Here is a 14,612-nt window from a genome sequence, read left to right on the forward strand (position 1 = left end):
AAGTAGCACTTTTGAGTTTTTTGGAAGAAAAAAATAAAAAGATCAAGTTCCGTAACTCAAACTACCCTAATATAGTATTTTGACAATCGATTCCTCCTAAAGGCTTCCATGGAGGAATGTGTTTATTTTACCAATTATAGACCTAATTAAGAACAATCTAACAGTACCAGTCACAAGTTGCACTTTTGAGTTTTTTGGAAGAAAAAAATAAAAAGATCAAGTTCAGTAACTCAAACTACCCTAATATAGTATTTTGAAAATCGATTCCTCCTAAAGGCTTCCATGGAGGAATGTGTTTATTTTACTAATTATAGACCTAATTAAGAGCAATCTATCAGTATCGGTCACAAGTTGCACTTTTGAGTTTTTTTGGAGAAAAAAAATAAAAAGTTCAAGTATCGTAACTACCCTAATAAAATTCAATTCCCCGTAAACGCCTCCGTGTTGGAATCTGGTATTTTTATCAATGATAGACCCAATTATGAGCAATCTATCTGTACCGGTCACAAGTTGCACTTATGAGTTTTTTGGAAGAAAAAAATAAAAAGATCAAGTTCAGTAACTCAAACTACCATAATATAATATTTTGACAATCGATTCCTCCTAAAGGCTTCCATGGAGGAATGTGTTTATTTTACCAATTATAGACCTAATTAAGAGCAATCTATCAGTACCGGTCACAAGTTGCACTTTTGAGTTTTTTGGAAGAAAGAAATATTTTTTGATCGATTGATGTGGAAATTGTTTGAGCCAAAATCATGTTTTACTGCGTATAACTCAGAAACGGTAGGATATAGGAAAAAATGATTCAGGTACAACTTGTAGATAATTTTATGGCCTTTCAACTTTTCCTTGAAAGTTTTTCTCTAACATGTACCGTTTTTGAGATTTAAGCGAAAAATGAAAAAATGGACCCATTTTCCCCCTCCCCCCTCTCCGGGGCTCCTCCTAGTGGCCCGGGGTTTTAGTATGTTTATTACCTAGGGACTCTTGACATGTTTCCGAAGAAACATCTTACGTTACTAACTCACGCACTCTAGAACTTTTTATTCAATGGACTATAATCCAAAGTAGGTATATATTTCAATTTATTTCTATTATTAAATTAAAACTATAACGAATTTAACAATTGATGTGTAGCAATAATACACTTGATTGATTTGTTCAACATGATGATAGAAAAAGTCTCCGTAAAACTGATTTCAATTTAGAATCTATATAATTGGAAAGTAAGGAATTAATAACACATGCAGCCGTCACCCTGGCACATGCCTCCGATGTAATTGAGGCTCTGGCACATGATATTACACGCAATTACGTCACAGGTTCGAAGGGAAGGTTTTTCTTCTACATCTGTAACAATATAAGTAATTTTATTCTTAAAATAAAATATTGTAAAATATATTACAAGGAGTAGGCATGTCTACGATGCCCACAGAACACACAAGGTCAGGGTCGGTAAATAGTTCGATATAGAATAATTTTAATAATATTCTGCAGGTATTATAAGAAAAGTATGGAATTCTTAATATAGAAACTTCACAGTAGTTCCGAGATGCCTCTCCTTTTCTATTTAACTGCACGTCGGAACAAAACATTCAATACATATTACCCACTTAATAAAAATGGATCTCAATATTTTAAGACATACTTAGAGATATAATAAACCGGGCGGGATGTCTAAATTGAAAACTGAAAGTCATAAAAGGCCAATTATAGCCCAGTAAAGATAAATGTAGACCATGATCTGTGCCCCCTAGACGACTTACGAATAGCGCGGTAACCCCGTGAAAGCCAAGTTGGAAAATGCGCTGGGGATATCACCATGCAATAAGACTGGCGATGTTATCTTGATACTTAGATCTATAGATGTTATTCCATTTATAAGATTGTTATTCTAATTACCTTCCATATCACAGTAGCATTCGTTCTCTATACACAAACCACTGGTCAGCCCCTCGTATTTGCATGTCGTTTGACACACGGTCGAATTACATTTCATGACTTCGGGAATGTTGTCTATCGCGCTTGTTGTCGTATCTAGAGAGTTTAGTTTCTTGTTAAAACATAGATACTGGAACTGCCGGTCGGTTAATGATGAATTACGTACATACGAACTTGAGAATATAATGCTACTTAGAGATAAATGCATGTAATGGCAAATGATGTTTTTTGACTTAAATGTGCGAATATGTAGAAATTGATATACGTATTAATTTTGCTGATAGTTTGGCATTTTACATTGGACAATACTTTACAGAATGATACATATCGAGAACTGAGATCCTACTATTATTATCCTCGCATATCTCGATATTAATTTTTAATTATTACACGATAGGCAGCCCTAGCTGAACCTATTTTTGCACACAAGAATTTTTTGAAGATTCTTAAGTAAATGAACTACATTTACCATCAACGCTTAGTCGGAAATTGTCGCATTTGCATCTGTTATTCACACAAGCTCCTCCGGGAAATTTGAGACGGCGGCATCTTCTGTCGCACTCTCGGTAATTACAGCTGCTATATTCACTATTGATTTTAGCTGAATCTAGACGTGATGGAGAAATAATAGTGTTTATATGGTTGGAGTACTAAGTACGACTATGTGATTAACAAGGAATAGTTCATTTCGTGATGACATGTTTTTTTGGTTTTGATAATGCATCATAGTTCTGTTCCTGTTACAAGACGCTTTACAGAACTATTTTTCTTACTGTTAACTGACTTAACTATTTCACTATTAAATTTGTTAGACTCTTCCTAAAAGTGACTTTTTAAAAATATGTTTTGTGTTCATTACACATCTTTTAAAACCTTACCAGTTATTTCAGGTGCTTCAGTCTGATATAATATATCACATTTGCACTTATCGCCAACACACGCACCACCCGGAAAGCCGAGCATTCTACATCTCTGATCACATTCTTTGTAGATACATGTTGTTAACTCGCCAGATGCATTATTATCATCAGTATCTTTAAATTAAAAAGTCAGTAGTTTGAATATATAAAGTTAGCAAGGACTGATTATTATTAATTAATATAAGTACTTCCTAAAAAGATTGCATTGCAAAAATATTTTTTTACAAAAATCTAAATCGCCTTCAATGGTCAGAATTTGACCAAAATTAATTAAATTCACAGGAGAGGTTTCAAATTAATAAAAATTTTTTCAAAATCGATTCATCTAGTCGAAATGTTAGTGGTGACCATGTGGTGACAAACTTAAAATAGACAGTTGATTTGAGAACCTCTTCGTTTTTGAAGTCCGATGAAAATCATAGCGGCATAATTTGACAGCAAGATTTTAGAACACTACTTATAAAAATTGTGATGAAAATAATGAAAGAATTACTTTCATCAAATGCGAAATTATCACATTTGCATTTATTGTTCACACACACGCCCCCAGGGAATCCAAGCCGGCGACATCTTTGATTACATTCCTGGTAGTTGCAACTTCGAATCTTAGATTGGTGAATATCTGTAATTAAGATGGAAATTGTATTAAGTACGTATTTGCCAGTTCATAAATGGTCAGTTTCATAGCTTCTCGATACATAAATCTATATTTTAGCATAAACATCTTTTCAAATGTTAAAATACTTATGCCAATATCAAGGTTTGTTATATTCTCAGTAACTAATAATATTTAATTTGAAAAAAAAAAATACCATCAATAGCTTCAGTAAAGACATTGCCACACTTGCATTTGTCTTCCACACACATCCCTCCCGGGTATCCAAAGCGACGACATAGATGATCACATTCTTGGGAGTTACAGCTATGTATATCACTATTTACTTCAGGTTTATCTGTATCTATAATGAAGAGATTGTACATTTAGTTATAAGTCGTATTTTGCAGTTGAAGTTTAATTTTCAAAAGTTTTGTGTTAATTAAAGTGGTCATTTGTTAGAGGCATTATTCTTTACTTCATACTAGATAAGAAAAATGCGTATAGTTAAATATAAATATATATGTTAAGTATAAAGAATACCTTTACTAATTTCATGGTTGAGGAAATTATCACATTTGCATTTGTCACCCACGCAAACGCCTCCAGGGAAGCCAAGCCGCCGGCATGTTTGGTCACATGCTCTATAGTCGCAGCCGCGTAACGCTGTTTGTTCATTTAAATCTAAAGAATAATTAATAGTAATTTCTATAGAACATCAAGATCAATAGTAGATCAGTGGTTTAAACTTTAATCATCAATAAGTGGGAGATTCGAAAGACGAGCGTGCAAAATAAAATTGATTGAAGGAAAACATTCTACCAACTTACGAAAACTAATGGATGAAATGCCTAATAATATTTTTTTTTTTTTTTTTTTTTATAGTGGAGAATGCATTTAGGCATACCCAGGACACTCGGGGGAAGAGTCCTGGGTTATGTCGGACTCACCCTGCTGAGTGCAAGGTCCTACCGACTAAACTCCACTCTGTTCCGCCGTGCCGCTTTATTGACGGGGCCGCGGGTATTCGGTAGAACCGCATCCGCAGACCCGTCAGCGGCAGCCTATCTCCAGGCCCAACGCGAATCTGGCGGGAGGCCGCCAGGTCTACCTTCCTGGGGGGGCGGCGTGAGTGGAACACTTCTCACGCCGCCTCTCCGCACCGGATGATGGATTATATCCCCGTTCCATCATCCGGTGCCCATCATCAGGGAGGCAGGTCGCGACCGTGTAAAGCGGCCGCGACACGGCGACGACGCCCAATAGGACGACGACGCCGAATCGGATCCGCGGAAGGGTTTCTCTCGCGGACCCGTTCTGCCTCCTCCTTCTGCATGCCTAATAATATGTTTTAAATATAATTAAAACAATGTATTTCTTTTTCAACGCACAAAAATTTTTAAGGCTCTCAAACTCTAAATATCAGTATTATCCCCAACAAAATAAAGTCTTAGTTATAAGCAAAACGCATAACCATAATCCATTTATCTTTAACGATATAAATGAACACTTACGCGTAATTGCAATGAATGTAATCAACACTAACAAATAGTGCTCCCTTGAGAGGGGCACGGTTAGTATAGGGGATTTTTACGATTCAATTCTTTATTGCTATGTTGTCTATTTATTTTTGAAGTTTAATTTAAGATTCACATATTTATATAATTATAATATATAATTTGTTTGATTGTTTTTTAGATTTTTAGCATTTAGGCAAATATTCTAACGGATTTGTAATTTTGTATTATTTATTTTATTAAGACCTACTGAATTATACATATAAGAGCATTATGTTTTTTGAATGTATGTATATATTACTTCTTTGACACGCCATACAGCCAGGTTACCTATCTTAATCTCGAATTTTAATATTCCGAATATCATAATCCAGAAAACGTTTCCAGGACATTTTTTCATAACCCCGAATTTTAAAATTTCGAAGTTTTGTTTGCCATATAATCGCAACTCCGAATTTCATTTGCCCATTTCTTTATTTGTACGACATTTTACAATCCAGACGAATGAGTTCCAGACATACGAAATCTAAATGCACAAAATCCAGATGACCGTAATCCATATGCACGAAAGCCAGATTTTTAAAACACAAATTTTTGAAATACAGTTGATTGATATCCAGATAAACAATGTCCAGATTTTTTAAATTCAAATAAACGATATCCAGCGAAACGAAATCCTTCCAGGGGGTCGCAGCACGAACCTAACCTAACCTACTGAATAGATTTTAACACTTTAACCTTTCTGTAATGGGCAAGTAAAACAATAGCGAGTCGGTTCTGGCACTCGCCGGCCGCTGCCGCGGCACGCTCGCTTCGCTCGCTCGGCTCGTGCGTGAGGGGTCACAGTTCAAACCTGACCTAACCTACTGAGTCGAATTTGACACTTAAACCTTTCTGTAATTATTATTTTTATTATTTATTTATTTCTGATTCCTTACAGCTATTCTTACAATAATTACATAATAATTGAACAATACGCCAATAAAAAGGAATTCCATTAATAGAATTATCATAATAAACATGTGTAAAACAACAAAGAAACTTGAGTAAGAAAGTAGGAGGAAAAGATATACGTTAAAATAATAAACAAAATACTATTGTGATGAGTGTAGGTGTAGGTATGGTGTGTAGTCTGTTGTGAGTGAGTGTGTGAATGAGAGTATGTAAGTACATAATATATACTTTAAGTAACTAAAAATTAAGTACTGAAACCTATATTATATATAATAGTTATTATGAATTATTGGAAAAAGTGATTTCTTTTTTAAAATTTGAGCGAGATGTCTTAAATATGTCCACATTAGAAAATTTCTTATTATATATGTCGGAGAATTTAAATAACTCTCCATAATTAATTATAATTAGGTAGATATGTGAAATAATATTAAATAATGACTCAGTGCGCACACCTTGCGCGGTCGATGGTAGTACCGAGACTATATCATCGAGCTACTGACTCAAGGAATATAAACCATAGCATGGCCCGTAAGCCCATGCATTTCATATCAATTCAATATCGACATTATGTTGTACACAATAGAGTACATTATAATAGGAAGGTATAGCCACATAACAACTACTCTGTTATGATTCTCTCACACGGCCATTCTGACAACGAGCGCGTTCTCGCGCGAACAATTCGACAAGTAATTTTGCAAATTACTTACTGCGTTGTTATTTCATTTGTTGTATTCAACTCTTTTCCCTTCACGGTTTGTAACTTTTCACACCGACTCACAAATTATTACTCATCATCGTCATCATCGGTGATATCAACAACTGCTACTGTCGCCTAAAGGCGAAGCTTTGAATGTATTGTGTGTGTGTGTATTATATTGTAAGTGTAGAGCTCTGAACAAATACTGGAACTACATGCAGCGCGGAGCCTGCCATGTACTGTTATCACAAGGAGCGCAATGCTACCCATAACATCTGGAACTACATGCAGCGCGGAGCCTGCCATGTACTGTTATCACAAGGAGCGCAATGCTACCCATAATATCTGGAACTACATGCAGCGCGGAGCCTGCCATGTACTGTTATCACAAGGAGCGCAATGCTACCCATAACATCTGGAACTACATGCAGCGCGGAGCCTGCCATGTACTGTTATCACAAGGAGCGCAATGCTACCCATAACATCTGGAACTACATGCAGCGCGGAGCCTGCCATGTACTGTTATCACAAGGAGCGCAATGCTACCCATAACATCTGGAACTACATGCAGCGCGGAGCCTGCCATGTACTGTTATCACAAGGAGCGCAATGCTACCCATAACATCTGGAACTACATGCAGCGCGGAGCCTGCCATGTACTGTTATCACAAGGAGCGCAATGCTACCCATAACATCTGGAACTACATGCAGCGCGGAGCCTGCCATGTACTGTTATCACAAGGAGCGCAATGCTACCCATAACTACACGAAGCGCGGAGCTTCCAATGTACAATATGACATACACGCCTTGCTTTGTCAAACACAGAGCTATTATTGAGCTATTAAAGTGTGGTGTGCATGTGTGTTATGAAACTTTTGTGTATTACTTAGATTAACTATACGGAACTATGTAACAACCGAGGAAGTAAATAGGTAAAAATAATAAAATAAAACAAAAATAAAATTATACGAAGTATTTATTTTTTACAATACTTTATTGTACAAAACAATGTAAGAAAATCTAGTACAAACTTATAAAGTAAAAATATTTTGCACAATATGCGGCCTTATTGCTACACAGCAATCTCTGCCAGGCAACTTGCAAATTACTGGAAGTAAGGAGTAACTTTTATGGAATACATATTTATTCATTGGCTCACTTTCCAACTGCTTAGATAAATTTAGAAGTTCTTAACACAAATATGTACTGAGCATGACCTCCAGTTTGAGGCTCGATTCGATACCTCTCGTTATCGCAAAGTTGAGATTATTTTGTATGGACTGGAGAACTTTTCTCCTAACTTAGTAATTTACATCGTATGACACGCCATCAAATCGTCGTCCAGTGACATATCTAGTGTATTTACAGGAATACACAAAACCACCTTGCACTTATACCTTGATGTATGCTAGGTATAATAAGAACACTTTACGGGGCAGATTAACAGCTAATAATTAAATTACGAGGACTGAACCAGGTTCTAAAGTCACACCGACTTCCATCATCCATTTACCACTACCGACGATATCACATTTTCATAGTCTACCTTGAGACAATTCAATAATCATAAATGACCGCCAAAACAAGTAAAATAATATTGATGTTACAATCGGCTTTTCTTTCTTACTAACACAATATCATCAACATTAAATAGAATGTTTTTTTTTTTCAATACGAGCCTTGTATACGTACAATCGCTCGTCCATCCTGACTTTGCGTTATTTCTAATTTCAAACAATTTAACTACTAAAGTGTAGACACTCGTACTAAAACATTATTACGCGGTGGACTTGCAGCCTATAGACAATTGCAATGGGCTGTCGCCAGTGCTGTGCGTTTCTTTCATACAATACAATTCAAAGTAAGTTGAATTTCGCCAATAATTGTAGAATACCAATATCTACGTTCATGACTTTCAGCGATACTGAAAGAACAATGAACTTAAAAACAGCATAAACCTTTAAAATAACCCGTTAGCGCAACTCATACCGCTTGTAATTTTGTAAAACTCAAAAGAACACTGTCAACACAAGTCTATGAGTTCGCTACCTGCGAATGACGTAGCTTGATCGGCTACTATTCCTTTCAGCGCCTTAAATAAGATAACAAAAACAAAGTGCTTAACATGCTCTTTTTTTTTTGGAGACACATTTTTAACAGGAGCTAGGTGACAATATATTTTACCAGTAAATGCGTCAACAATTACCAATGCGCATTCTATAAAGCTATACCGCTACTCGTAAGTGCCATTCGTATCGATGGTAATGTATGAAGTGGTTTTGATACATTTTCTATCGGATGTCAAGTCAACTGTCTAGCTCTAGAGGGCCTTTTATTAACTTTGCAATCTAAAAACGTTCAATGTACGTTCTAACGAACTAAGTACACAAAGTTTGCAGGTTTTTCCAAACTAAAATGTTTCAATGTTTCAAATAATCATGAAATTATTGTATCAATAAATGAATGATAACACTTCGTTTGCACCAAACAAAAGAAAATGTTTATACAGCAAGCATTTTTTTATCATATGTGACACCTTAAATTTAAATCAATAATATCATTTTATCGGCTTCAATTACTTTACTTAATATGTTCGGATCAACAACTTATGTTCGGCTTGTAGTCGTCGCGAATCTTTACTTTTTTTTTTTGCCCAAATTGAACATTATGTGAAGACAACTAGTTTCTACTAATAAAATCTACATGCGGTATTCTTGGACCCTTGCGTAGGTACCGACATCGAAATGAAGAACTTGTATGTAAGCCCATTATCTATGAACACGAGGAGAAAATCTTTTTCTTATGACATGATGCTTTGAGACTATTTCAGTCTGTTAATATTTTAAAATGTTAACGCTTAATTGATTATGCTTGAGGTCTTCTTAAACCTTTTAACTCTATTCAATAACTATGATAACAACTTTCTGTGTCAGTGATTCTTTGATTATAATATTCGATTTTTAAGTTGATCATTACTTTCTTGTAGAAAAACTGAACCATAATAATCTATTGAACAGGAATCTGTGTGTACTTCAACAACGATGAACGAACGTCATTATATTTTGTTTTTACTTTAATTTCTCCGCGGGTGGCTGTCCGTATGCGAAGTGCACCAATCCTACTTTACGTCTTTTTTTATTTATTTCATACAAAGGGGCTAAGACTTAAGAAAAGCTAGGAGTAATCTCTCTACAATACCTCACGAATAAATATCTCTTATTTATCTGACGAAGCTACCGTTCGATGTTATGAAACCTTGTTGTGAATACCTATTCAATGTTGCAACAGCAACTTGCATTTATTCCAATTAAATGAAAACTCTGATCAAGTGAGACTTTCAATACTCTTCTTAAACAAAAGAATGTAACCTCTTATAATTTTGAAAACTCGAGAACATCGTTGAATATAAAAAGTAGCTATGAAGTCACATAATTTATTTAGTCCTTGGTTAACAACAAGGGCATTACAAAGCCTTATAAACGTTGAAAGAACTATAGATTGTGCTAGTGTTGTATTCACAAGTCTTATTTTCATTTCACAAAATTCGTGCTTTACTTTCAATAATGGATCTCACACGATGAACATAATTAAAATCATTCGAATCCGCGTCTATAAATTCAAAATTATTGTCCGCAAAAACAAATATTTTTTATTTTAAATTCACGAATAATTTGACTCCCATTGTTATTCATAATCAAACTACGTCCGGCTCTAGTAAAAACATCTCAACCTGTTACTTCATCCCCGAAAGTACTCGAAAGTCTACAACAACCAAAGCTCATAATATTTACATCATTAACAGTTATAGGTAATGTTGTACGGGCGAATGAATAGGTTGATACAGTGCCAATTCTTGTTAAGCGAGTGTATACAAACTCTAGAGGCCTGGTCATGTTATCCGCGGCTATCCTTTTACAAAGAAAAAAAAAAAACAATCGGACCCGCTGTCAATAAGGCACTTGAACTTAACGCCGGCAACATCTGTGACTGTAAGCAGGGTATCGTGCTGTAAACACACATTAACAGGGTATTGTTTCTTAAAGAGCGTGCCGCCCGTTGCTTAGAAAAACAAACCTCTTCTATGTGACCAAATTTATGACTATAAGTGCGTTGTTGTACTATTTCTTAAATATTCAACGGACCTTTGTTATTCTTAATGATTAAACTAACTGATTTTGTTTCATAGGCGAGATTTACCGTCACGTTTGTAATGACATGTGAACACACAGTTATAGCAAGCAACATGCGACGCTTTAATTGATTTGTGCCAAAATGTCTATCAAGACCCACAAAATCAATCGGCGTGTATCATAATAAATCAGATCATACCTGGTCATCTGCAATACCTTCTACCACGAATTTACTATATTCGCGTAGTTCCAGCCCCTTCGCAGCCGGTCGGTTAGCAACAACTTTGTAGTGGAGCACTCGATGTATGTTGAAAGTTGAAACTCGATCATTTTTTTACCATACCATATCTCGAAAAAGGTATTTCCTCTCGCTTCTTAGCTTCTTTCCAAGTTAAGAATAATGTCCTCACAGGTAGATAAAGGCTGGCTTCGTAGTCGGTCTAGGAATCCGATGATATTTTATTTCGTTACACCATTGTGCTGCCGTAAACTCGCTATCATTCGGGTCGTACATCGGTATGTAAACATCATTATAGTTTACCTTCCTTAATTATGCGTTAGACCCGGAAACAAAATGTTTCGTTTCGGGAAAGTGTATCTGCCATTTCTTTTAAGAGGGATGCGCACGACATGATGATTGCGAAACCCACACACAACTTTGTCGTTGTCGTGCTAACATTCTCATGATTAATTGGTGTAAACTGTGGTTCTTCTCGAACCTCATTAACAGGCTATATCTTCTTGAATCTCACTAACACTATCACTCGTTTCACTCACTTGCAGATTTGCACCGTTTAACAAAGTCTTATTCGTATTGGAATCGGAGGTAATAAGTGCCGATCCCAACGCTGCTGTCGGAGAATTTAAATAACTCTCCATAATTAATTATAATTAGGTAGATATGTGAAATAATATTAAATAATGACTCAGTGCGCACACCTTGCGCGGTCGATGGTAGTACCGAGACTATATCATCGAGCTACTGACTCAAGGAATATAAACCATAGCATGGCCCGTAAGCCCATGCATTTCATATCAATTCAATATCGACATTATGTTGTACACAATAGAGTACATTATAATAGGAAGGTATAGCCACATAACAACTACTCTGTTATGATTCTCTCACATATATATCTGGCAAACGAAAAAGAGCTGAGTGTTGCAGATGCTTGGTTGATGCAAGCGGTACTCTGAATAAGTGTGTGTGTCTAGTGCGGAGCGATGGCGCCTGAATAGATATATTGCTGAGAATATTCGGGCAGTCCAACTTATTGTTTACAATGTCATAAAAGAGCATCATATCAATAATATCCCTTCGCTGTTCCAAGGTATTTAATTTGTGGAGTGCACAAGATTCGAGATAGTCGGCTGGATTAGCATGACATAAAAAATTTAGCTTTTTTACAAAGATTTTTTGAATTTTTTCTAACCGTTCAATATGACAACGATAGATTGGACGCCAAATAGAACTCGCAAATTCGAGCACACTACGTACATACGCGAAATACAGTACCTTTAAACATAGAATGTCATTAAATGCATCACTAGTGCGAAGTAGTAATGGGCAAGTAAAACAATAGCGAGTCGGTTCTGGCACTCGCCGGCCGCTGCCGCGGCACGCTCGCTTCGCTCGCTCGGCTCGTGCATCGGGGGTCACAGTTCAAACCTAACCTAACCTACTGAGTCGAATTTGACACTTAAACCTTTCTGTAATGGACAAGTAAAACAATAAATTTACTTACTGACATGTTTATTTTCAGTCGATAGTAAAGGTATAATCACGATTGTATGGAAATCAAATAAAAAGATTAAGTATGAAAATCTGGCAATAGTTTATCTGTTATACGATTATATGGGAACCAAATAAAAAGATTATGAAATTTGGCAATAGCTTATTTGGAAAATGGTACGATGGGAAACAAAAAAAAGTATTCTGAGAATCTGGTATAATGAGATCTGTATTATGAAAATACGGGAAACAAAAAAATACTTTTTAAAAATCTGGTTTTGGTGCATCTGGAAATTGATTCATCTGGGAAATTAAAATAGGAATTTTAAAAATTTGTCATTAATTACATCTGTCTTTTAAAAGTTCTAACAACCGTTTTCGGGGTTTTAATATTCGGGTAATAGAAATTCGAGTTTTTAATAGGTTACCATACAGCCAAGCCAAGCCAAGCCAAGCCAGCTTGGCGGATTTTGATTTATGAGATGTCGTTGCAATCATCGGAATTGTGGTAGCTACATAGGCTACATTAATGAACAGTCGAGTTTTTTTCACATTTATAATCTTATTTTTTAAATTATTCCTCAACAATTACCATATGGCAACACCTACTACTTGAATAAGACACGTCGTAACCAATTTAGCTTTCATATACATACCAGAATCAGCAAGAAGTTTGTCGCATTGACATCTGTCGTCAATACACTCTCCACTAGTGTATCCCATCCTCTGACACAGTTGCATGCAAGTCGCTGGGTTGCAGGCCTCAACTTCTTTCTTAATATCGTCTGCATCTATACATTGAATGTTACGTGTTATACGGAACATCCAGTTTCGTTAAACTATTAGGCATGTCGGTACATTTATCTATATGTTTTTTTGGTTTATGTTATTGGTTTATTTGGTTTATGTTAGTGTTTCTATTGATTATTCTAACTTTATGATAACTAGTATCAATTTTCCTTAATACTTGCAGAGTTCGATTGTTTGAATGAGTTTATCTCAACTACATGTTCGAATTCATCGAAAAATGCTACGCTACTACCAATAGGCGCTATATGTGGCCGCTTTTGATGATGCCAAAAAATTTCAAAAATGTTGCAAGAATGGAAACGAATATAAATAGACGTTTTCATCACTTGATATAATTATATGCTTAATAGTAACATGATAATAACGGAAACCCGATGTTGGTTTGAAAACCCTGACCAATTTAAATGGTCTAATTATTATTAATTGTTGATATAGGACACCTTTATTTACTGATAGAGCACATAATAGGTTTTTATTTTAGAGTTAATTAAACTTGTTAAACAATAAGTTAATTATATATGTATTTATCAATTAACAAAATGGGTTTTGTTATGTACGTTAATGACGTTCGTTAATACATTATTACAAAAGCGATTTGTTACTTGTCAGTTAATCAGAATATTAGTAAGATTTAGGATTAACAATTTCATTGTTATATAAGATAGTAAAATATATTAGATACTTCTGGAACCTTGAAAGTCACATTTGCAATGGTCGTCAACACAGCTTCCACCGTGGTAGCCAAGTTGTTGACAGAAGTCTCTACATAGGTATGTCATATTTACAGTGATTTACATTTTTTATTGTTTTTTTTATTACCCCACCTACGAATATATGATGACTGGTTAATTTATTAGCCTAAAAACTGTTTATTCCTTTTTATATCACGCAAATACAGAAACATAAGAAAAACAAGCACCCCTTCTTAAATATATCGTGGACGATTGATATTTTTTAAGCTACCCAAGAAAATAGCCATTTCCTTACTTTCTAGTTATAGTACAAACCTTCATAGATATTCACAGTCACGTATCCATTAACGGTGAATAAGAACAAAAACAAAAAATAAACACTGGAAGTAGCCATTCTAATAAATACGCGACACTCGACAGGAAGAACTGAGACATTATAAATGTACAGGAACTTTATATAGCATTCGTTCGGGACTTAACCTGATGCTTAAATGAATCATAGACATTGTGTTGTTTGTTATTGTTAAATTGAAGTATTCCTGGAGAAGGAAGCACCGGCTAATTTGATAAGATAAACTTATATAGGTTGATTTAGTTATATCGTGCGTATAGGT

At 35.4% G+C, this 14,612-nt stretch overlaps 1 protein-coding gene across 2 annotated transcripts; it reads right to left on the minus strand.

The window, feature by feature from the left end:
* Positions 1-1,064: 1,064 nt before the first annotated feature.
* LOC149902522 (uncharacterized) lies at positions 1,065-14,467 on the minus strand. Of its 2 annotated transcripts, XM_090110020.1 has the most exons (9): positions 14,314-14,466; positions 13,153-13,287; positions 4,003-4,143; positions 3,677-3,823; positions 3,358-3,486; positions 2,823-2,978; positions 2,414-2,551; positions 1,906-2,040; positions 1,065-1,353 (listed from the first exon to the last, which is right to left on the minus strand). In XM_090110020.1, exons 1-9 carry the CDS (start codon positions 14,390-14,392, stop codon positions 1,238-1,240), a joined length of 1,176 nt encoding a protein of 391 aa, XP_089966146.1. In that variant the 5' UTR covers positions 14,393-14,466; the 3' UTR covers positions 1,065-1,237. The 2 variants fall into 2 exon arrangements, with proteins under 2 accessions (XP_089966146.1, XP_089966147.1); XM_090110021.1 differs by lacking the exon at positions 2,823-2,978 and having other exon boundaries at positions 14,314-14,467.
* Positions 14,468-14,612: the final 145 nt, after the last annotated feature.

This window comes from Colias eurytheme, chromosome 15, assembly GCF_061535395.1.
Source record: "Colias eurytheme isolate Ceu_HAF_F1 chromosome 15, ilColEury1 Martin Lab GWU primary, whole genome shotgun sequence".
In the NCBI taxonomy this organism is placed as follows: domain Eukaryota; kingdom Metazoa; phylum Arthropoda; class Insecta; order Lepidoptera; family Pieridae; genus Colias; species Colias eurytheme.